The sequence below is a fragment of the Arvicola amphibius genome, chromosome 7 (genome assembly GCF_903992535.2).
Source record: "Arvicola amphibius chromosome 7, mArvAmp1.2, whole genome shotgun sequence".
Taxonomy (NCBI): domain Eukaryota; kingdom Metazoa; phylum Chordata; class Mammalia; order Rodentia; family Cricetidae; genus Arvicola; species Arvicola amphibius.
In genome coordinates, this window is record NC_052053.1 from 9,010,056 (window position 1) to 9,033,915 (window position 23,860).

A 23,860-nucleotide genomic window follows, 5' to 3' on the forward strand; every position below is an offset into this window, starting at 1 on the left:
GCAGTGATGACACATACCTTTAATCCCAGTAGCCACAATAGTTTGCCACAGGAACCAGATAGTGCATGCCTTTAATCCCAGTGGTGCACTCCTTTGATCCCAGTAGAGTTATAAAACAGGAGACAACTCTCAGTCTCAGTCTCATTCTGAGATTCCTGGAGGCAGGATGGCCATTTTGGACTGAGGTAAAGGTAAGAGCTAGTGGCTGGCCACTTTGCTTTTTGGATCTTCAGGCTGAACCCCAATTTCACTGAGTTTTTATTAATCGTGCTTTAACTCACCCTGAACAACACTGCCAGAAAGGGCTTTCTAAAGCCAAAATGATGGATGGCCCCTCCACAAAGAAAGACCACTGCAGATAGGATAATAGCCACTCAAATATCTGGAGACTCTAAAACATGCTACTGTGCTTTCACAAGTTCGGCTCTGCCCACAAGGGAACAAATTCGGTCAGGTAGAAGACTCAAGCAAACCTCCATTCCACCTTGAAGATTCAGACAGAGCAAGTGCCACCTCCAACAGAGAAGCCTTTCCAAGCTTTCCTCCATGAATGAGGCACAGCTTCAGCAGCAACCCAGGCACCTGTGCTCCCCACAGCACTCCACCACGGCACTCTCTCGTAAGACCGAGTACTGATCAGAGCTCCACGAGGGACAGCACGGTGACGATCATCACTCTCTGAAAGTTCTGGAGGCTAACTGAGCACGCTTACTCACCAAACTGAAACTGCTGGTTGTCCATGAGGCGGATCGATGCAGGAGCACACCTCTGTTTTAAAAGAAGTGGGAATCAGTTCAACAGACAACAGTCACACAGCAGGACCTAACTGTTACTTTATAAGACTTCAACGACTTAGCACATAAAGATATATGGAAAAATTTCATGAAGACAAAACATCAGTGGTTTATAAAAATATTTGGAGAAATCTATATGTAAAAGCAATTCATACATACTCAAACCTTTAAACTTAGCAATAAAATACAGTTGCTGCCTGGCAGTAACCTGGAAGAATAATGTAAAAGAAATTCCACTCCTCAAAATGGACTATTTTACAACAAAGTACAACTTTTTAAGACTAAATATGTGTTTTAAGAATTGCATATTTTGTAATATTTTATTAGGTTTTTGCACATTATTTTTCTCCCTCTCCCCACCCTGCACCCTCTCCCTTTCACGGTGTTGAGAATCAAGGCTGTGGCCATGCACCTGATAGCAAATGCTCTACCACTCAGACCATCACTAACCTCTTTGATACTTTTAAAACCAGGAAGCACTGGTGGAAATTTTTATATGCCAAAAAACTTCTAAAACATCTGCAGTATCTTCAAAGACAACCTTAAGAACCATTTCTTCTTTTGAATCCTTCCTCAGAATTATTTTACATAGAAAAACATATGTGACACAGTCACAGTTTTAAGTTCTTTTAGGATTACATATAATGCAAACAGCAATGAAACTTTGATGGCTAAAAATGTATATCTAGGGGGCTGGAGAGGTGGCTCAGAGGTTAAGAGCACTGACTACTCTTCCTGAGGACCCAGGTTCAATTCCCAGCACCTACATGGCCACTCACAACTGTCTATAATTCCAGTTCTAGGGGATCTGACACCTTCACACAGACATACAGGCAAAACTCTGATGTACATAAAAATAAAAATAAATAATAAAAGAGGGTGTTAAAAAATATTTATCTAGGGGCTGGAGAGATGGCTCAGAAGTTAAGAGCACTGCCTGCTCTTCCAAAGGTCCTGAGTTCAATTCCCAGCAACCACATGGTGGCTCACAACCATCTGTAATGGGGTCTGGTACCCTCTTCTGGTCTGAAGGCATACACACAGACAGAATATTGTATACATAATAAAGGAAGGAAGGAAGGAAGGAAGGAAGGAAGGAAGGAAGGAAGGAAGGAAGGAAGGAAGGAAGGAAGGAAGGGAAAGAAAGAAAGAAAGAAAGAAAGAAAGAAAGAAAGAAAGAAAGAAAGAAAGAAAGAAAGAAAGATAGATATTTTTTGGAAATTATCTAAAGAATAAGTCTGCCCCAGCAGAGTGTGTGTGTTTGTGTGTGCGTCAGTGTTTACAAACTAAGAGTTGCAAGGAAGAGGGGAAAAAAGACAAAACAAAGTTTAGACAGCAGGTACTGGTTGAGCAACCTTCACCTGTAAATCTGAAACCTAAAATGCTCTGAAATTCAATTTTTTTCAGCAACAACTTACCAACACCAAATTTCAAATCTAGGAGCATTTGGATTTCAGACTGTAGATGTCCAACTGGGAAAGCATATGAAACATGCAAGAGCTGAGTAGCCACACCACTCCTAAGGCTGTGGACAAGACATTCAGCCTGCCCTTGTATTAACTTTGTGATGATAAAAACTGTAAAAGGGTCTGACACCCAAGCAGGGTTATTGCTTCCTACACAAGATTATAGGGCAGCTGAAGCTCTACCATGGGCTGTTTTTGGAGCAGATATTTTTAAAATGCTGTAAACATTTTTTTTGAGCAGAATATTGCTCTGCACCCCAGACTGCATACAAAGTCACAGCACTCCCTACTGCCTCAGCCTACAAAAAAAGTCATAAACTTTTAAAATGTCTTCATAGTATCATTTATCAATAAATAAAGTTCCAAAAATCCTTAAAAGCTTAAAATATGCATTAAGACATTTTTGCTATTACTTGCTTTTAGCTGAACAAGTATTTAATTCTTATAAAAGCATAAAACAGAATTCTATCCAATATAAGGATAGACAAGATTCTTATTTTAAAGCCCAAGCAATTTATTTATTCATCTAAATACTAACAATAAGATAATTCAATTGATTTTTCAGAGTCACTAGCAGGTCTGAAGAGACAGTGGCAGGTAATTGTATACACATGGTGACAAGAGCCCATCACCTCCCACGGTCCAAGACACTGTGGTTTCCAGCTGTGCCCTGGTTTACTGCACAAAACCCACAGAACTGTGCCATGGTTTACTGCACACAACCCACAGAACTGTGCCCTGGTTTACTGCACACAACCCATAGAACTGTGTCCTGGTTTACTGCACACAACCCACAGAATTGTGCCCTGGTTTACTGCACACACTCCACAGAACTGCCACAGGAGCAGAGCCTGCCCTGACTGCTTCTACGACGGACACAGAGTGGGTAAGGTTAAAATATCTGACCAAGGTCAGATGGCTATAAAATAGCAAACAGGAGATCAAGATGTCCTGACTACTGAGCAGTTTCAAGTTTATCATATAGCCTTGCTCATGCACACACACACAAAATCAACAAACACACACAGTGTGTTTCATATTCAAATCAAAGATTACATCAAAACTACCATGTCTGTCATTTTGTACTCCTACTAAAGGTGTAACAGTCCAAAAAATTACAAAAGAATAATTTCAAATTGATATAAAGGTATTAGAGTTTGGTCAGGAAATCCTAAAAGCACCGCCAGTTTCCAATATACTAAAGAAGGATCAATTTTCTTCACATTTATAAATCCAGATGCCTTTAATAAAATGAGTGTGGTGACTTCTAATAACATATGAAACTTCTTTAGGCCCAATTTCCTTTCTTCATAAAGTAAGTAGAATATATGTAGGCATACACTAGGTAACATCTAAAGCACACATGTTTGCATGTGTGAGCATAAGCACATCATAAAGTATTAAAGAACTCAGAGCTCTTTTTCAGTGGGTGTTAAATTCCTGGTGAGAACTGTGAATTCTACCTGCTGCCACCAGCCAGGGCTGCTTCCCCTGCTTCAGGAGCAGGTGCTTTAATAAACAACCAGTGTGCGTGCTGAGGAAACGGGAGGCGAAGGCTCCACTCTCAGTGAAGACTTACTGCTGGGAGGAGCCTGGCCTACCAGGTATCATCTGGGGTGGAAGCGGTCTAGCAACTGCAGATCAATTTTGGCAAGAAAGTTTTGGAGTATTTGCTAAATCATGCAGCTACCAATATTCACCTCAAATGAATGTGATTTTAACTTGGCGCTGAGTTAAATGAATGAATACTGCCCAAAAGCAGTTTATAACACTGAATTTTACAAAGAAATTATCAAATCCAAGTCAACAGATTTAAAGTTTCATTTTTTTTCAAAGTTAGTAAATAGTTCTTCAGTTGCTGTCTTAAGTAAATTCACAGAAGCTAAGAATTCAAATAAAAATAGTATCTAGGTTAGTATGTTGGCCTTTAGCAACCAATAATTTGAAAAGTATTACAGATCATCCTAAATATATAAAAAATACTTAGAATATGAAAAAAATTAAAAGTACAGCAACTGACCAGAGAGAAGGTCATATAATCAAAACATCAAAATCATGTCCCTGGTCTTATGGTGTGTATAGCTCAGAACAGGTTGTCTCTATTGCTTTCAAAACTAAATGGGGAGGTCAAGCTAAAAAATGAACTCAATCCTCTTTCAAGGATAGAGAATATAAACTCTAAGAACTGGAGTTCAAACACACCATACTATCCCAGTAAGCAACACTGAGCCCACTATAGTAGATAAGGAGGTGATGAGCCTTAGCTATAGTGACCCCTGCTGGTAGTTGTCAGAAATAACCTAGGAGGGGTATTTCAACAAAGTTATAGTGGGTTTACTGAGAAATCTAAGGAATTTTATCCCAAATAAAAATTGCACGTCGTCGTGCAGTGATGGCCACGCCTTTAATCCCAGTACTCGGGAGGCAGAGGCAGGCAGATCTCTGTGAGTTCGAGGCCAGCCTAGTCTACAAGAGCTAGTTACAGGACAGGCACCAAAGTTACACAGAGAAACTGTCTCAAAAAACAAAAACAAAATAAAAAATAAAATTGCATATTATGGTTTTCTTTCTGGTAATAGCCATGGTTTAGTTTAAGGAAAGCATGTTTCAGAAATATTGTTAAGGTGTTCCTTACAGAGACTTCCTTTTCTTCAAATTTATTAAAGATTGAGATATCTGTTACTTTGTAAGTTAGCACAGAGACTAATACTACTTTATTCTAGTCAGTTTTTCTCTAATGGAAAGAAACGCCCCTCTTTCAACATAAAGGACAGAATCTTAAATTCTTATTGAAAACAACCAAAAACAAGCAGAGTCTGCGCTATTAAGCTTGTTCCGGTAAGCCATCAGAGTTGCTTCTGGACTAACAAGAATAGTTAAGATGCTGTATCTGACATGTAGTACATCCTCAACTCTTAACTCTTGTGGGAACTTATTTTCTAGGAAAGTCTTAAAGAATCACCCTAGATCTACTGAGCAAATGTGGAGACTGCACTGCCACACCACTTAGGGATCACCCACAAACCCTTCCTTCCTAGCCCCTCAGAGGCAGGCAAAGAGGACAATTTCTCACCTAGACAAGATCCCATGAAACCTGAAGGGAGCAGCTCACTGCCAGCTGAGGTTGCCTAGTTCTCCCCCTCAGTCAGAGCAGCAAGACAAGCCTACAGGGAGCGCCAGCTTTGCTGCTGTGAACCACACTTTCCTTCCCCAAAGACGCTCGCCCACCTTACAGCCTGCAATTCTGAAAGCGACTTGAGCAAGTGTGAAGTGACAGCACAGAGCCCGAGCGTCTGGAACCTGACCACCAACCATAAAGCGCGCAGCTCCAGTCTACTCTCCCTGCTAGCAGCTCAAATTCCCAATCCCAAACTGAGCAAACATCATTTCCTGAGCTTTTTTTTCTGTGTGCAAACACTATTAAAAAAGGAGAACAAGATACAGTACCTACTGTTGGCATGAGGTTCCTACTCAGTAAACTGATAAGGTCAATAATTCTAAAGCATAAAAAAACTACTAGCCTGTACATGTGCATTATAAGGCATGAAATATGTGGGTCTCCAAATAACGTGATACTACAAACTGCATTCTTAGCCATGCTTACACTGAGGAACAATGCTAGATTTTTAAATCAGATTCAAAGTAGGCAAGTTTTCTATTCTAGTCTACAGGATTTGTCTGTAAAGCTGATTATTATTAAGTACACAGAACTCCAGTCTAAAAAGGCACTTTCTCGCTGATCTGCCTATAGCCACACGGTGGCGCTATCCGTCATTCTTCTCTATTCCAAATGTATACTCAGTACAGAGAATTGCACTACTGTCATCAGCTGGGTATCTAAGATTCTTAAAACTGTTTACTCAGGGGCAAGTTTTGCTGCTTTATGCAAGGAAGGAAAGGAGTCTACCCTGCTCTCCAACAGCACAAGCAGATCTTCTGTTTCGTTTTCCAAAAGGAGTACATCCAACTATAAAAAACTGCACCAGACTGCATCAGTTACTCTTTTTTTTTTTTTTTTTGGTTTTTCGAGACAGGGTTTCTCTGCAGCTTTTTTTTTAGAGCCTGTCCTGGAACTAGCTCTTGTAGACCAGGCTGGCCTCAAACTCACAGAGATCCGCCTGCCTCTGCCTCCCGAGTGCTGGGATTAAAGGCGTGCGCCACCACCGCCTGGCCCAGTTACTCATATTCAAACTGAATGGCTCCACTATGATAACACCATGAACAGGATTTTTGTAGATTTACACATCAGTTCTCAATGATGACACCAACGGCATTGTCAACTGAGTATGCAGTGTGGGGAAATGGATGGCCATTCAGGAAAGCATAAAAGACCTGAGTTATATTATAATACTTGCTGGTGAGTCCACTGCCCTGGAGAGTCTACAAGTGTGGCATTAGCCAACACAGGGGAACATGACCCTTCTGAGATCTTTTGTCAAGGAAATATACAAACCCAAAATTCTTTTTCAACTTTTACGATTATTACTTTTTTAAAGATTTTATTTATTTATTATGTATACAACATTCTGCCTCCACGTATGCCTGAATGCCAGAAAAGGGTGACAGATCTCATTACAGATAGTTGTGAGCCACCATGTGGTTGCTGGGAGTTGAACTCAGGACCTCTGGAAGAGCAGCAGGTCTCTTAACCACTGAGCCATCTCTCCAGCCCCGATTATTATTTTTTTAATCTGATTTGAGCTGACAGAAGATGATGCAATGAAGAAACACAGCCAATCCTGAGCTGCTAAATCTTTCGAGAGAGAAGCAAGCATACCCAGAGACACTCTTGCCTGCCATCCTTACGGCACAAGCTGAACATGCCCAAGTGTTTCCATCCACCACTGTACCCTTCTCAATCAGTGCCTTATCACTAAGCTGAGCATGTCCTAACCTATCCATCTTCCCGCCTGAGCAACTTTTAACTACCCATGCTCAAAGTGTGCCCACCTCTGACGTGCATTCCCTATGTAGTACATGGGTCTCTTACATAGGATTTGCATGTTTCCTTTACTGGAGAAGCCATCACTTTGGGAACACTCTCCACTCTTTGAAACAAAGAAAAATTCCTTTGGTATTCAAGTTTCTCTTGTTATAAAAAACACAGGCAATACTGATTAACGCGAAATACAATGTTCCAAAAATGACCTAGAGAAGATAGGGACTAAATCTTGAATAAATCATGGGCTACATTCTGGGAGCTTGTTTTGTTTTTGTTTTTTAATCAAATTGATATATATTTTGAAATTATTGTTTTATTTTTAATTAGTCAACTTCCAACTACTTTCTTTAAACTAAAAAAAATAAAAAGCTAGTTCTCCCCATTCTTCTAGTTACTAACTCAAAAGCAAAGCCACATGGCTCTGTAAAAGCCTTCTTACTAAGTACATTTCCTTTATGGCTTTGCATCCTTGATCTTTAAGTGGCAGAAGAATTAGCAACACCCTCAGAACACACTTGAACTTCACTTCCTCATTCTTAGTTATCATTTTAGTAGAACACATATTTACTCCTAAAAAAGTTCCATGGTAATGCTTCTTAAACACCACCGCCATGTCTTAGTGCTAGGAAGTATGACATATACTGTGTACTCCAGCTGTCTAAGTATGCCATGAAGCAGAATCTAGGTGAGTTTTGAACTCCTGTATAAAAATGTCAGCTGTTAACACTGACATTGTTGTGGCACCTAGGTGACCTGCCACACGTCCAAACATGTTCATGTCAGGACCATGTCAACCACCACAAAAAAGCCTATAACAATTGCTAACAATTATAAAAGTTATCCTTATCTATTGCTAAATTTAGTGATCGTACCTCTTGAAAATGGAAAACACCACATAGAATGAGTAGCTCAGAATGCAAAATTAAGAAAAATAAAGAGCACAAGAAATGCTCTCTGTGTGTGTATATGTGTCTAATATTTTCCTTATGTTAAGTTCTTCAAAACATAAGCAGCTGCTGGGAATACAGACTGGTGATAGACAGTTTGCCCAGCATGCTCAAAGCAGGACTTGAATTCCCAGTACCACACACTTCAAAAAAGGAGGCCAGGCCTGCAAGCTAGAGCACGAGGATCAAGAGCTCATGGCCTGCCTGGGCTACAGTGAGCACTAGCCTTCCTCGGCAGCTTAGTGGCAGCCCACTTAAAATAAACAGGTTTTTAAAGGGCCAGGAATAGAGTTCAATGGCAGACAGCACTTGCCTACATTCACAAGACCCTGGGTATGATCAGCCCCCAGCACCACAAAAACAGGACACTCCAGTGGTTGTCTTGGATTGTGGGAAGGTGAGACAGTTGGCCTCTTTGCCTTTCTTATAGTCCAACAGGTGGTGTGGGAGAATTGTCTGTATTCTGTCAATTATGTTTTAAATAAACGCTGATTGGCTAATAGCCAGGCAGGAAGTATAAGTGGGACAACCAGACAGGAAATAGAGGCGGATCAAGGAGAACAGGAGAATTCTGGGAAGAAGGAAGTTCCCTCTGCAGTCCTGACCCAACCACAGAAGAAGCAAGATGTGACTGCCCCGCTGAATAAAGTACTGAGCCACATGGCTAACACAGATAAGAATACTGGGCTAATAATGGGCTATATAAGTTATAAGAGTTAATAAGAAGCCTGAGCTAATGGGCCAATCAGTTTATAACTAATGTAGACCTCTGTGTGATTTCTTTGGGACTTAACGACTGTAGGATCCAGACAGGACAGAAAACTCAGAAAACAAACAGGAATATGGGTAACTGGCTAGATATTTCCTTGCCTTTATCAGAATCTCCCTCCAGTTTTCTTTAAATACTAAGAAGTGGATCTATACAGGTTATATCCAAAAGTCTCCTTCCAGGACCAAGTGTGGTATCCCAGTTTTTAATGCCAGCATTTAGGAGGCTAAGGCAAGTGGATTTCTCTGAGTTTAAGCCCATTCTGATCTATATAGCCTTGCCGAAAAGACACAGTGAGACTCTGCAGCAGAACAAAACAAAAAACGATTCTGCTTGCATATACCTAATGGGGAGTATTACAGAACTCGATGTGTCTAGAGAAAGCAAGAAGGGGTGGAATATATTGCCTGACTCTCCTTGCTGCTGAAAAAGGTTGAAACAAAGAATGACACATAAACTACTGCAGTCCAAATGATGAATAAAATTAGATATTCCCACACAAAAACATAGAATGAAATAAAATGATTATTTGGCATGAGCTAGTCTTTTTTTAAAACGGAAAAATTATAATGTTTCTCTTTTTAGGAAGGCAAAAGGCAAGGATTGTGGAGTTTTTTTTTAGATTACAAAGAAGTATATATTAACTATATTACTCAAACACTGGCTAAAATAATATTATGAAACCAAGTAGCACCTACCAGCACATCCTATGTATTAAAAACATTTGTCTACATTTGAAACTTCTAAGTTTGGGGGTTACTGATATTCAGTCATTACCTCTAATTTCTTCTTTATCTTTCCTTTGGGGGGCGGGGTTAAGACAGGATCTATCTCCATAGCCGTGACTGTCCTGGAACTCACTATATAGACCAGGTCATGAGCTCACAGACATCTGCCTGTCTCTGTCTCCTGAATGCTCAGACCAAAGGTGTGCACCACCAAAACCTGGCTAATTTAATTTCAACAAAATGTCTTATTTAAGTCAAATATCATTTCAATTTATCACAAAATACATTATTCCAAAATAACTTACAAAATATAACATTCAACCCAAAGCAGAAACATTCAAAGCCATGAATCTAAGCACCTATCTTACATTGGCCCCAAATCAACAGGCATCTTTGACAAAAGATAGGTGTGAGAGCAATGTAACTACTGAATGAAATAAGCATACTTAAAGGGGTAACTTCCCATGTAAAACTCGAAAAAAATTACAAACATAACACAACTAAATATAAAGAGTAATTAAAACATCACAATTATGCAGCAGAATTTTAAAAGTATAATTTTAAATATCGTGTACTTTTTTTAATTACCTGCTTTGCAATTTCTCTTAAACAGGCTACTCCTTGTTCAAAATTAGGGAAAGCTACCGAGCCATACTTTTGGTATTCAGGGATTGGTCTGATTTTTATTGTAGCTTCTGTTATTACACCAAGAGTTCCTGAAAAAGAAGGGGAACAATCCAATATCACATGACAATTTTCTAAAGCCATATTTAAATCTATCTAATCAACTGATTCTGTTGTTTAATTCTATTATCCATGTTAAAACTATTTAATTCTTTGACTTGGGGAATAATAGCTAATCAAAGTCTTTTTAAATGAACAATTAAGCAAACTTTATAATTTCAAAAATGATTTTAGACTGCCTTCTTTTTTAATGTACAAATATTTTAAAACATTTCAAGATTTCTCTAAAATTAGTTTTAAATTTTTTTAAAATAAAGAATAGAGTAACATTACATCTCATACACACTGACAAAGGTGTACTCTGATGCGTCTATATTTACTTTTCAAAAAATTCCTGGAGCAAAAACAAGTTAACTTCCTTAAAACTTTAAGATGAGTGAAAGATCACCTTGTCTCCTCAGATTTAATATACAGAAAGGCAAAGGCATTACTGAGAAGCTCTTGTAAGAGAGAAACAAAAAGTATGACGCATGAGAAAACCACCAATAAGACATTCTTTACTGCTTGGAACAGGGAGAGATTAATCTTAAAGAAAAATAATAAACTAAATATAAGCATTTTCATCAAAATATTTAAATAAATGACTAAAAATAATGTTCACAAAAAAAACAATGTTTTCAAGCCTGTGGTTTCATGTGTACAAATAGTGAAATTAATAACAGCATTAGCAAATTTTTCAATGATTACTTTAGAAAGTGTAAAGAGGGATGTGAATGAAACTGAATAACTCGGTTATAACACTGGAAATAAAAGTCCAAGAAATGTTTGGCATCCCTACAACGGCCAAGATGCAACACAGGGTTAAAGACACATCTGAGTCCATACAGTATAAATCAGATTAATTAGATTATTATATATTCATTTTATATATATATATATGTTACTTCTGTTTTATTTTAAAATGAGTCTCTTATAACTTATATGATCACAAAAATCTCTGTAAGTTTGCCCAATTAACATTTTAATATAAAATTTAAAATATAAGTAATAATTTCAACAATAAAATTCACCCATTTAAAACCCTAGAAGCCCTCAAAACAACATGATGACTATTGTCATCCTCTTGGCTACCCACCATAAATACATGGTAAGACCCTACTACTGAAGACACAATACCTTGGTTCCATCCAGAAAACACAGAAGTTATACTGGAACTGTCCTGGAAGCTTACTATACTGTCCTGGAAGCTTCCTCCCTACCCATTACCTTCTGTAGTACTGGACTCTGCGTGCTACAGTACCAACCTGCCAGGCAAAGTGGATCCATGGGTGTAATTGTGGCATGGCCATTAGGGAGGCAAAGAACTGTTTTCTGATTGCATCAGAAGCCTGATCCACGGGAGTCTGATCACCCTAGTACTGTAACACTGGGTCAAAGTCTATGGCTGGGGGGGGCATAGACCCTGTATGCGTGCAGAGGGGCTGGTGGGGGTATTCCTGTTGTTTTCCTACAATAGTGACAACAGTAAAACTACCTTCTAAATAGTTATGTTTATACCTATAGATCAGTGCAGCTCTCAAGGTCAGAGAAGCTTCACATGCTGAGAGTAAGAGACTGTGGAGTACTCAGGGAACATTGTGGAAGAGAAACAGACAGAATGGAAGAGTCATGGGATGGAGTGGAGCGTTGTCAAATGCTGTTATCTGGACATGGTGTGGCTGTTGTGCTCATGAACTCAGAGCAGCTATGCTTAGCTGCACAAGGTCAAGCCAGTCAATAATTCCAGCATAGAAGGACAGATGCTCATAAGGGTCTACCCTAGCTGATGATGCTCATAAGGGTCTACCCTAGCTGATGATGCTCATAAGGATCTACCCTAGCTGATGATGCTCATAAGGGTCTACCCTAGCTGACGATGCTACATGAGGGAGATATGGCCACTGGTGGGTATCCTCGGTGTACTCACATGTATGCACAATCATTACTATAAACTAAATTTAAACCAAACTATACCAATTAAACAGCCATGATCCATTTCCAAACCCACACCCTAGCTGACTATTATAGACCTTGCCAAAATAAGATGAGAGAGAGGGAGGGAGGGAGGGATGGAGGGAGGGAGGGAGGGAGGGAGGGAGGGAAAAAAACCCACCAAACCAGATTTTTAAAATATCAGTGGGGTGGTAGAGGAAGAAGAGAGAAAAGTAGAGCAATTAGTGACCAAAGAAAGTACATATAAAATGACACCCAGAGAACCTCCATACAACAGTAATGCCAAAATACTATCTATAAAGGACCATAGTCCTGGCTATAAAGAAGTTTGAAAAATGCTAAGACCCAAGCCGGGCATGTGATACACGCCTTCAATCCCAGCACCAGGCAATAGAGACAGATGGGTCTCTGTGAGTTTGAGGCCAGACTGGTCTACATAGCAAGTTCCAGGACAGCCAGAGTACATAATAAAAAGACTTTGCCTCAAAAATAAATAAGTAAATAAGTGAAGATGATGGTAAGAATCAAGAACAGTACTGGAAAAGCAAGGGGAATGTATAAAATACACACACACGGCAAAGGGAGTATTCACACACAAAAACGTACCCACACCCACCTACCTACAACCTATCTCGCACACACACACACACACACACACACACACACACACACAGAGCTAACACCACCACCATCATAAATAGCCAACCTATCATGATACTTGATATTATCTCTACAATGTCATTAAGAAACATGGTTATTTGTTCCTTCTTTGCTGCCACTATCAAAGATCAGAACTTGTGCCTGAATACCTTAATTATAATTGTTCTTTTGAAGGAAGCAGGCAAAAGCACCTTGTCCTAAGCACAGCCATTTTGACTTCAGACTCCAGTTTACCTGTAGGGTAAAACAAAGTGCAGGTTCCCAAATTTTAGGGAAGTTGAGAACTTTCCAATAGATGACCAACCTCATTAGTCAACAAAAATAATCTGTTATGCCCCTTAGTCTAAAATATCATGGCTGTTCCTAAGAACAGACAGAGCAAATGAGTCTGACGCACTCTGTGTTGGTTGACACTGGTGAGACACACAGGGCAAGTCCCTACTCCTTGACTTCTGCTTCCTGAAAACTGTAACTGTAACTGGCAACAACTGTTTCTGCGTCTGTGCTCATAAACCTGGCTTCTGCCCCTGCTAGGGACTGCCAGGAGACACAAGGCTCTGAGTCCCTGTCCTGTAGCCCTGACAGCAGTGACTCTGCTTGTGTGGTGACTTGTTAAAGTCCCTGGAACCCATACTGTTGTCTACTTCCTCCTAGCGCACAGCAGACTTAAATATAGCTAAATGTTTCCAAACTCTATCTTTGGAAGTAAACAATGAGCTCTTAGGCTAATTTAGAAACACTTTCCTGTTTAAATTTATTATATTTCTCTGAATTTAAGGGTTGTCTCTTTCCCATTCCAAAATCTGAAAAACAGGCCCAAGTCTACTTCACGCACACCCTTTACAATGCTTTTACTCAACAGCCTGCAAACCAGAAGGAACCACATATTTTAAAGGATTTAAAGAATGGCATTCCAAGTTATCCAACAGTAAACAAGCAAGCAACAGATACTGCTTGCAAAATAAAAACTTAAGTGACAAACAGAAGTTTAAAAGATACATGAATAAATGGAATTTACACTTCCATTTTTTTAAAAACATCCAACACGGAGTAACAAAACACACTATCACAAGAAGAACAAGACAGAAAGAGAATGTCTCATCAGTCCTCTCACCTGGTAACTGGGACAAGATTAAACTGTAACATACAGAGCTGACCACTGTTTCCTAAGATTCACTAAAAATTTTGAGAAAACTAAGAACAAAAAGACCACACTCTCTTTAGAACTATAAAAGAGTAAAGTGTAGGAGAAGTTTAGTATGATGTTCTCATTATAAAAGCTTTACGAGTGAGCTGGGCTCGGGAGCGTACGCCTTTAATCCCAGCACTCAGGAGGCAGAGGCAGGTAATCTGAGTTCAAGGCCAGCCTGGTCTACAGAGTGAGTTCCAGGACAGCTAGGGTTACAAAGAGAAACCCTGTCTTAAAAAAACAAAACAAAAAAAGTTTTATGAAATATGAATTAAAAAACAGTAAATCAAAATTTTATTATTCTTTAAAAATCTAAAGCATACCTTTCTTTCAAAGACCTGATATCACAGTACACAGACTTTCCCAATATGAGGTCATAAACCTACATATTTTCCTAACAACTTTACAGTTACACCAACCTTCAGATCCCATGATGAAGTGATGGATATCAGGGCCTGTTGACATACGAGGTCCTTGGGAGCTTTTCTCTATTACACCTCTAGGGGTTACCATTTTTATATGAACCACCTGTTTAATACAATACACAGTGTAAACTCCAGGCATCTGTTAAATCTGTGTCTGTACTTGCAACACATATATTTACGTTTGCAATAAAACACCACACATTTAAATAGTGAACTAAGTGATAAGTTGTGATGCCCTTCAGAATTCTCACATCTTTTAGTGATTTGTACACTAAAGATAAACATAGTAATTTTCAACATTTTTCCAACAGTTAAACAAGATACTAGTATCATGACTTACCATAATTTTAAGTCTAAAAAAGAATTATTAACTTTGAAATTTTAATAAGTTCTACTATAGCCACAAAGACTAAAATACTGACCTTACTAAAGTTTTCATGCAAGCAATGCAAATTATGAGTTTCAAAGGAAACAATATGTTACAAAGAAATTTCAAAATAAAATATGCTATATAACAACTTAGGTAGTAAGTGTGTTAATTGCAGAATCTTTTCCCCCTTAAAAATCTTTAGGGAAAAAAATTAAACTAATTTACACACTTTAATGATCTATCAAGCACTTGCCTGACTTATAAAGCTCTTAATAACCTAATGGCAACCCAGAACTATTTTTCTCTATAACTGGACTTAGTTTTAATTTTTACAGAATAGCAAGCATTGTCTCTCATGAGATGAACCTGATACTCCCATCAACAGAAGTATTAATAAAAACCCTGAGACCTTAGGTTTACAAAAAAAAAAAAAAAAAAAAAAAAAAGAACAATGTTATCGGTATTACTTTAATTCAACAGCCTCACATGCTTTTCTAAAGTACTATCAACCACCCAGCATAGTGCTGCCTTTCTGTAACCCCAGGAACAGAAATGGAAATGAGAAAATTACAAGTTCTAGGACAGCCTGGACTAAATAGCAAGACCATGTAGGAAAATGTCAGGTAAAATATTATCGAAATACTGAAGATTTAAAGAAAAAACCTTACACTTATGGACATGAGACCTGTAAAAATCTCATTTTATGTCTTTTAGCTGCAATATAATTCTAATATGGTTATTGGATTTTACAGAAAAGAACACTGAAGCTGAGAAAGGTAAACCAACTTGCCCCCAGAAAAGCTACAAAGGTAACAATGGCACCCAAAACTTAACAAGGTACCCATAGCTACAACACTGTCAGGATCCCAGAAACCTGGCACACATTAAATAAGACAACCTCTATAACTACTCAATAGAACCATTTCAATGAGGTTCTTCAACTGTACACAGAAAAAAGAATTCCTTCAAAAAAGTAAATGTAAAATCTCCTAAAGCAAGAATAACAACAACATCACCTTAAAAAAAGATAATGATCAAACTCTTGATGGACTTGGAAAATATTTATTTGCATAATTAGATACTTTGAAACAACTATAAATCTTAAATATTGGTCATTTTAAAAAGGACATCCTTAAATATGACATCACTGTATCTTTTAACTGCTTCTACTATGCACAATCAGTATTACTATAACCAAAAGAAGTATATTTTAAAGAGATTTACCACTCAATCCTTAATATTTATTTGTTTATTTAGCCGTTTCAAGACAGAGTTTCTCTGTATAGCAGAGCCCTGGCTGTCCTAGAACTCACTTTATAGATCAGGCTGGCCTTGAACTCACAACAATACACCTGCCTCTGTCTCCTGAATGGGAGATTAAATGGATAAGCCACCATGACCGGCCCAATCCTTAATTTTTAAAGGCTTTAAATACTTTATCTGATTTTTTTAAATACCAATCATTAGACGGTATCTAGAAATAATTTACCAGGTCCTCAATGTTGCCGTAGATATTCTTCTTCATGCCTGATGCTCGAGTGGCTATCCATCCTCCCACAGTGCTGAATTCCAGGGAGTCTGGCTCATGACCTGTACAATAACCACTTTCTTTAAGCTGAAAAGCAAAAGTGTAAAATTTTAAAGCAAAAATGGTTCCATTTCACACAGCATTCAACACATTTACTCCTCTAATCTGTTTCTAATATTTTTGACACATTAAACCTGAAAAGACAACTTTTTTCTTTTTGCCTAATGAAAAACTTTCATAAAATAGGAAAAGTGTGGGCCAAAAAGCACTACTCTTCACATTATGTTGTTTTTAAAGCCAGCTGACCCTTCCTTGTGTCCCACACCCTTGAAGAGACACTTTAAATACTTATGGAGATCAGATTATACTTAAGTAACTGCCAACTTCACCTAACACTTTCAATAAATAAAGCACTTCATCTTTCTTTCTCCCCTACACTAATCTAATATGCAGCAGGCCTCCAGAAAATCTAAGCAAATTGCCTGTACTTAATTCTCTCAAGGAGTCGTGTGTTTTAATGCACAGCCATCTGGCTAGGCTTCCCAAATGCAATGCCATCATTTACTTGTGACGTGGACCAAGCATTCCTGTACATTAAATAGACACTTGTTCCTCATTTTTCTGTATTAGCTTAGCTTCACCATCTGTACAGCACCTGAGGTTCAATGGATGCCCTTTACTGCAGCAACACCAAAGCCATTCCACTGAAATCGTTTTAAAGTCTCAGCCATCTCCTGTCAAACGGTACAGACACCACCATCTGCATACGCGCTGCTGCAGGCACTCAAGCCCATCAATCTGTGGTGACCATTTGACAGTCATCCAGGGCAGCCACTGCTTTATTTCTCAAGTAAGTCGTGCAGGATGCAGAGTATGTCAGCGATGCTTGTGTCCATGTAGCAAAGTTAAGTATGGATTGAAAGTCGTAACCAAAATGTGTAAGCCCACTAGCTTACATATAAATTAGGCTTCACATGCAGGCAATGGAAACTACATTTTTAATTTTGCTTCTAGGAAGACAAAATTGAAAGAACATCACTTCTTACTTTTTTCTTTACATATTCAATACATTTAAGAGGTTAGCAAGCTATCACAAATAAGCAGGGTTAAATCTAATACCAATGTATTAGATTTCCTTACAGCTCCATCTTCAAACAATGCATATTGATATTATTTTCTCAGTTTTATTAAATTAGAAGAAAAGTATTCATGAACCCCTAATACATGTCACCTGATGGTGGGGATGAGTCAGGGTATTCTGTGTCACATGGTACACTTTAGATGACAGCAATTTATTCTATGACGTCTATACCTCACTGAAACTATTAAAGAAATAAATCAAAAATAAAGGTTCATAATTCAAAAAGCTTACTGGCTTGCTCTCCATGGCTTGCTCAGCCTGCTTTCTTACAGAACCCAGGACCACCAGCCTAAGGGTAAACCCACACACAATGAACTAGCCCTTCCCCATCTATCACTAAATAAGAAAATGACCTGCAGGTTTGCCTACAGCCTGAGCTTATGGAGGTTATTTTCTCAACTGAGGTTCTCATCTCTCCAATGACTCTAGGCTGTGACAAACTGACATAAAAATAGCTAGCAAAGGTGGCCAGACTGCTATGACACTATTCCTAAATTTTGTTTTGTTTTGGTTTTGGGGGCCGGGTTTCTCTGTAGCTTTGGAGTCTGTCCTGGAACTCACTTTGAAGACCAGGCTGGCCTCAAACTCACAGAGATCTGCCTGCCTCTGCCTCCTGAGTGCTGGGATTAAAGGAGTGTGCACCACTACTGCCCTGAATTTTAATAGACATTTAAGTTTATGAAACTAGAGTTAAAATTCTCCTCTAATTTGAAAAGATATGGGTCTAGCCATATATAGTACAATGTGGTATCAGAGTTAGAAAATAAACCATATATAAAAATAATCCATAATATGATTGAATATGACATAGATTTGCTATTTGTTACTATCATTTATCAATATTCTGTGATAGTTAAAGATACTATGTGATGTTGATTCTCCCATAAATTTAGCAGCCATGTTGGAAAGGGAAAGTTTACTGGAAGAATAGTTTCTGTGTGTTGGGCCTTAGGTATAAATATAAAGTTTTATAAAGGAATGTAATGAAGACCTGGGATGGGGGCTACAAAATAAGCAATATTTGAGAGACGACTATGAACTTCCTCACTGAAACATCAGCTTTTATAATGCTGGATTTGTGATTCCTATTATACAACCAAGGAGAAAGAACAGCCAGGAACTGGCTATGGTCGTCTACACTTCAGGGCAAAAATCTGCACCGAGGACAAGTTTGGAAATCTTCAGCCATAAAAGGAATAAAGTTCAAGATACCTGAAGTGAACATGTTTGATAAAAATTAATGGGATAAGTTCTAAATGTGTTACATTATTAACATACTCTACTCTAGCAAAAACTTTGAGAGGTAATATTATCACCATTTCATAGATGAAGATCTCTAACTAGGATCTATATTTAAAGTTAAAAGGAAGGGCTAGGAGCTACTTGAAACAAGAACAAAACAAGATACTATGAGATTATTAATGATGTTACCTCTGGGAAGAAAAAACTTAAGCACACATATCACCAGACTATTAGATAAATAAATCACCAGAGATTTAATAAATCCCTAAGGAAACCCCAAAATCTGAAACTGGTATGTTAGTGATATACCTTAATGTTGAAGCATATTAAAGACCAATGTGATTTATAAGTTGAAGTTAAAATCTGCTACTCAACTTGTGTGTTTATGCCATTTTAAACCTTCTCTGAGGAATAAACAGGACACTTTAAGCTGGTTGTCTCAGCTGAGGTATAAACTAAAGGATGCAGGAGGGAGTTTAATGAGGAGGGGTCTGATGGGGATGGCTGCAGGCACAACTGTGACAGCCACTGCAGGCACAGGAGGGTCTGTGTCACAGTGAGACAAACTAGCAGGTAAAATCTCAGAAGCACCTACTAGAGAGAAATGTTATTTAAATTTTAAGGGGATATGCTCTTTGAATTTCATTTTAACCTTTAAAGAGGGAAGGAAAAACTTAGAAAGGTTAAAATACTCCATCAAATGCTATAATAAAGGATATAAAACTGGAGACCTAAAAAGTCATTCTTTGTTATTAAAGAAAATGGCTGTCAATAATGTCTATCATTCCAGTTAACGGAGGACTAATCCAGGGCATTCTAGATGTTTTTCACTGAATATCATCAAAGTTCATTAGAAACTGTAATAACAAATCTTTAACTTGTCTGAAGATCTCTGATAAAAACCAACAGATCTGCTCGATGTTAAGTAAGTTAATTACTTTTCACCCATGGAGAAAAGCTGCCTGGCAGGTATTGGAGTTTGCTAGCTGTTCACCTTTTCCAAATGTAATTTCACTAAAAACTACTCATAAGTAAAACTTTTAATATTTCAAAAATCTTTTAGTATTGCAATAAATTTTTCAAGAATTGGTCACAAGTAGACAAAATTTAATCATTTTTTAAAAAGGGAAAGACAATTAAAATAAAATTAACCACCACACATTTCCTGTGTCTTAGTAAAGGTTCAGGGATAAACTATAATCTAATCTGAACGAAGCAATTGATGTGTCACCAACAAATCCCAATTCCTAATTTTTGTTATAAAAGCTGGGTTACAATCATCCTGACCATATTTGGGGAAGTTTAAAAAATCAATTTTTAATTTCTGGGGGGACTCATTTATTTTTTGTTTTTTGTCTGCATGTATGTCTGTGCACCACATACATACATGCAATGTCCACGGAGGCCAGAAAAGGGTGATAGATCCCCCTGGCACTGGAGTTGCTAAGGGTTGTGAGCTGCCATGTAGGTGCTAGGAACTAAACCCAGATCCTATGGAATGGCAGTCAGTGCTCTTAAACTCTGAGCCATCTCTTTAGCCCCCATGAATCAATTCATTTTAATAATTACCTGCTCAGAACCCATAAACAGAAAATTTTAAAATTCATTCAAATACTGAGAAAGCGCATAAAGATTAAGGGTCCCAAAAGCAATGGCTACCCTTAGTGTTCCTGCACACACTTCCTCCTCAGGGTTGGTCTCTTCACCTGACCTCTCTTCTGCTAACTCCGACTCATCCTTGAGTCTCATTTTACTTTATCAGTTTTTGAAGTTATTATACCAAGTAAATGAACTTCATTATGGCAATTTCATACATAATTTGTTCTTATTCATTCCTTTCTAAGTCTCTTTTTAAATGTCAAGTCTCTATGACACATAATTGTCCAAGTTCTTCCTACCTGCCCCGATTTGATGAGACATACTTGATCTTACTACTTACTACCCTGAATCACCCACTGTCTATTTCTCCAATCTTCTGTCCCAATATAAGTCCCCTGAGGGCAGGGAAACGAGTTTCATTCACTACTGTTTTCTCAGTTCTACCTCAACATACAAAATCTGAGCAGATTCACTGAGTGGCCAATGTCTTGTGAAAGGTACTTCTTTCAGACGGAGAATACAGCTAGGTAAAGAGATAACATACCTGTCTTTCCAACTCTTGTCCTGTTAGCCCAGCTTCTACATGCGCTGTCAGATTGTTCTCATCAACCCAGAGAATCCGGTTCTGTTACAAAAGAAGAGAGGTCTCATTCCTATGAGCCATTAACATTTTCTTAGGAAATACCTAACTTCCAAATTCAAAACCTTAGTGAGATGGCAGTAATCAGGGAGTAAGGAACATAAACCCCATCCTTACTCTGTGATGTTGCAACAAAAGCAATACATTATACAGGCACTGGAACAGAAACACACACTCCATCTTTGTGCAGACAAGAGACTAAATGCGGCCGTTTAGCTTAGGCAAGTAACTATTTAGTCTTAGTGAGTCCCTAATTGTGAAATGTAGACAGTATTGATATTTACTAACAGTGTTACTAAAGGAATAAATAGGATAGCCCAGATAAAAAACAATATATAGAAAACATCTATTTGTACTGCTGTTAACAATCATATCTAAGAATCAGAAGATGGGGCAGAAAAAAAAACCTACCAAGATATTTAAATATAATACACAGCATCTCTGCATTTTAAAAAATTCCGAGAAAAAATAAAACACATTATTCCTGCAAAAAAGAAACTGAGCCAAGATGGTGGTGAACACCTGTATTTCCAGAGTTAGACAGGAGGATCAGGAGTTCAAGGACATCTGCAACTACCCAGAAATCCTATTCCAGAATAGGCTACTCTTTTTTTTTTTTAAATATTTATTTATTTATTATGTATACAATATTCTGTCTGTGTGTGTGCCTGCAGGCCAGAAGAGGGCACCAGACCCCATTACAGATGGTTGTGAGCCACCATATGGTTGCTGGGAATTGAACTCAGGACCTTTGGAAGAGCAGGCAATGCTCTTAACCGCTGAGCCATCTCTCCAGCCCCAGAATAGGCTATTCTTAAACTATCTTGAAGGAACTGTCATTTCTTAGATTCCAGAATAAGGGAGCTGATAGAGAATGTTACAGTGCAGCCATGCAGCCATGAGTCAGCTACTATCAAGTTTAGTCACTTCCTCTCCCAACGATGTATGACGTTTAAAAGCATACAATTAAGTCAGAGATGTGCTAATTGCTGATCTGACCATTACCCAAAGTAAACATGTATCAAAATATCCCAAAGCACGTAAAATTATGCGTTTATTTTTAAACAAAATATAATGTATTTTAAAGAGCACATTGCCATCTCTCTATAAGATAAGCTTTCTATGGAGGAGAGGGAGGCAAGGAAGGAGGGGAAGTAGGAAGACAGGAGGAAAGGAGGGAAAAGTCTAACTGGACTATACACAGGACCTATAAGGAAAGTTAAATGACATCCAGGAAGAGCAGCAGATGAAATCGGTTGGTCATTTCATACTACAAACAGCCTGGCTTCTTCGTGGGAAAAGGGAAAGCACACTTCCAGATGAAATGACACCAGAGAGACCAACTCAGCCAACAAGACCCTTCCTAGAGTCCATGAGAGCTAATCAACCATCATAAAGATCCTTGAGAATCAGGTGTGGACTATATAAATTAGTGTAAGAAAATTATTTTGACTTGACAAGAGTGATAAAATATAGTAGTTACATGAGAAAAAACCTTTTTTTTAAAGAAACAAACAAAACAGATGCAAAATAGCAAATCAAAATTTGTTTTTAAAAGTCCTAGAAAATGAAAGAAAGCACATGTAATAAAACATTAGTAAGTGTTCACTCTGGGCGCAGGCGCACCGTGAGCTCTACCTGCTGTTCAAGGAAGATTCAAACGAGAAAGTTCACACAAAGTTGCTACTCGGATTACTACTGGTGTATGAAGGTAAAATGCAACCGATTAAAGCCTTACCACTGCACACTGCTTGGACCTTATAAAAACCAGCTCTCCCACTCACCACCAGCAAATGTGCAAAAGCGGGAGCCAAGTAGGTATGCATCACTCAAATTACTCATAACTAGTAATAGTTTCTTTATAATAATAGACATCAACTTATCCACTGTCTCAAGCTTCAAAATCATTTTTTTTCTCAAATGATCAACTTACACACTAATCTGGCAGTATAGTACCAAGATCTGTACCTTAGAACAAAAGAACTTAGCTTCTGATTACCAAACATGAAGCTAAAATACAGTATTAAGAAAACAATGTCTTAAACCCTGTCTCGAAAAAACCAAAAAAAAAAAAAAGAAAACAATGTCTTAAACAGAAAACAACCCCACTATATCATAGAATATCATATACCATCTGTGAAGTATCCAAAGAAATTATTGTTCTTGTCTCATCTGCAGGACACATCAAGCCATATGACACACTTGTTCCTCCTGTCAAAACAAGAAACAAAACTATGTTTAAATATTTTGCTTCTGTGACATTTCTGGAACAAATCCCTACTATACAGAACACAAATGGCCTGCTAGCACTGACACCTATCTCTACTTTGCAAAAGCGAACACACTGAAAACAAACTCACCTTTATTTCATGCTGAATGCCAAAAACAGACTACTATGGAACTGAAAGCAATGGGCTATGGCTCCATCCCTGGACACGACTCACTCATGGAAAGCCCTAGCAATTTGTAGAACTCCAAAAACATAATTAGCAAAGATCTAAGCTAATGATCACCGAGGAGAGGTAGCTTAAAAGAAAAAAAGACAAGTCCTGAACAACTAAAAGTACAATCAACTCCTTAATACCATAATACATAATTGTCTTTCTGTTAAAGTAACTGTCTTACTCAAAAAAGCTTTAATAAATTAAAATAAGAAGCTAAATGCCAGATCATGATATTTAAAAACTAATTTTCATATTCTTTGGTGAAAAGTGATGGTAAAATAGGATAAATAATATGCAGAC

General features: G+C 38.1%; 1 protein-coding gene across 1 annotated transcript in view; it reads right to left on the reverse strand.

The window, feature by feature from the left end:
- Agps (alkylglycerone phosphate synthase) overlaps nt 1-23,860 on the reverse strand; it is a 92,239-nt gene that overhangs the window by 38,545 nt on the left and 29,834 nt on the right. Inside the window, exons 7-12 of the mRNA XM_038336678.2 lie at nt 23,248-23,327; nt 21,021-21,101; nt 16,456-16,581; nt 14,591-14,699; nt 10,235-10,362; nt 717-768 (exon numbers count right to left, since the gene is read on the reverse strand). Of these exons, the coding sequence (XP_038192606.1) occupies nt 717-768; nt 10,235-10,362; nt 14,591-14,699; nt 16,456-16,581; nt 21,021-21,101; nt 23,248-23,327 (576 nt within the window). The remainder of the gene's footprint in view (nt 1-716; nt 769-10,234; nt 10,363-14,590; nt 14,700-16,455; nt 16,582-21,020; nt 21,102-23,247; nt 23,328-23,860) is intronic.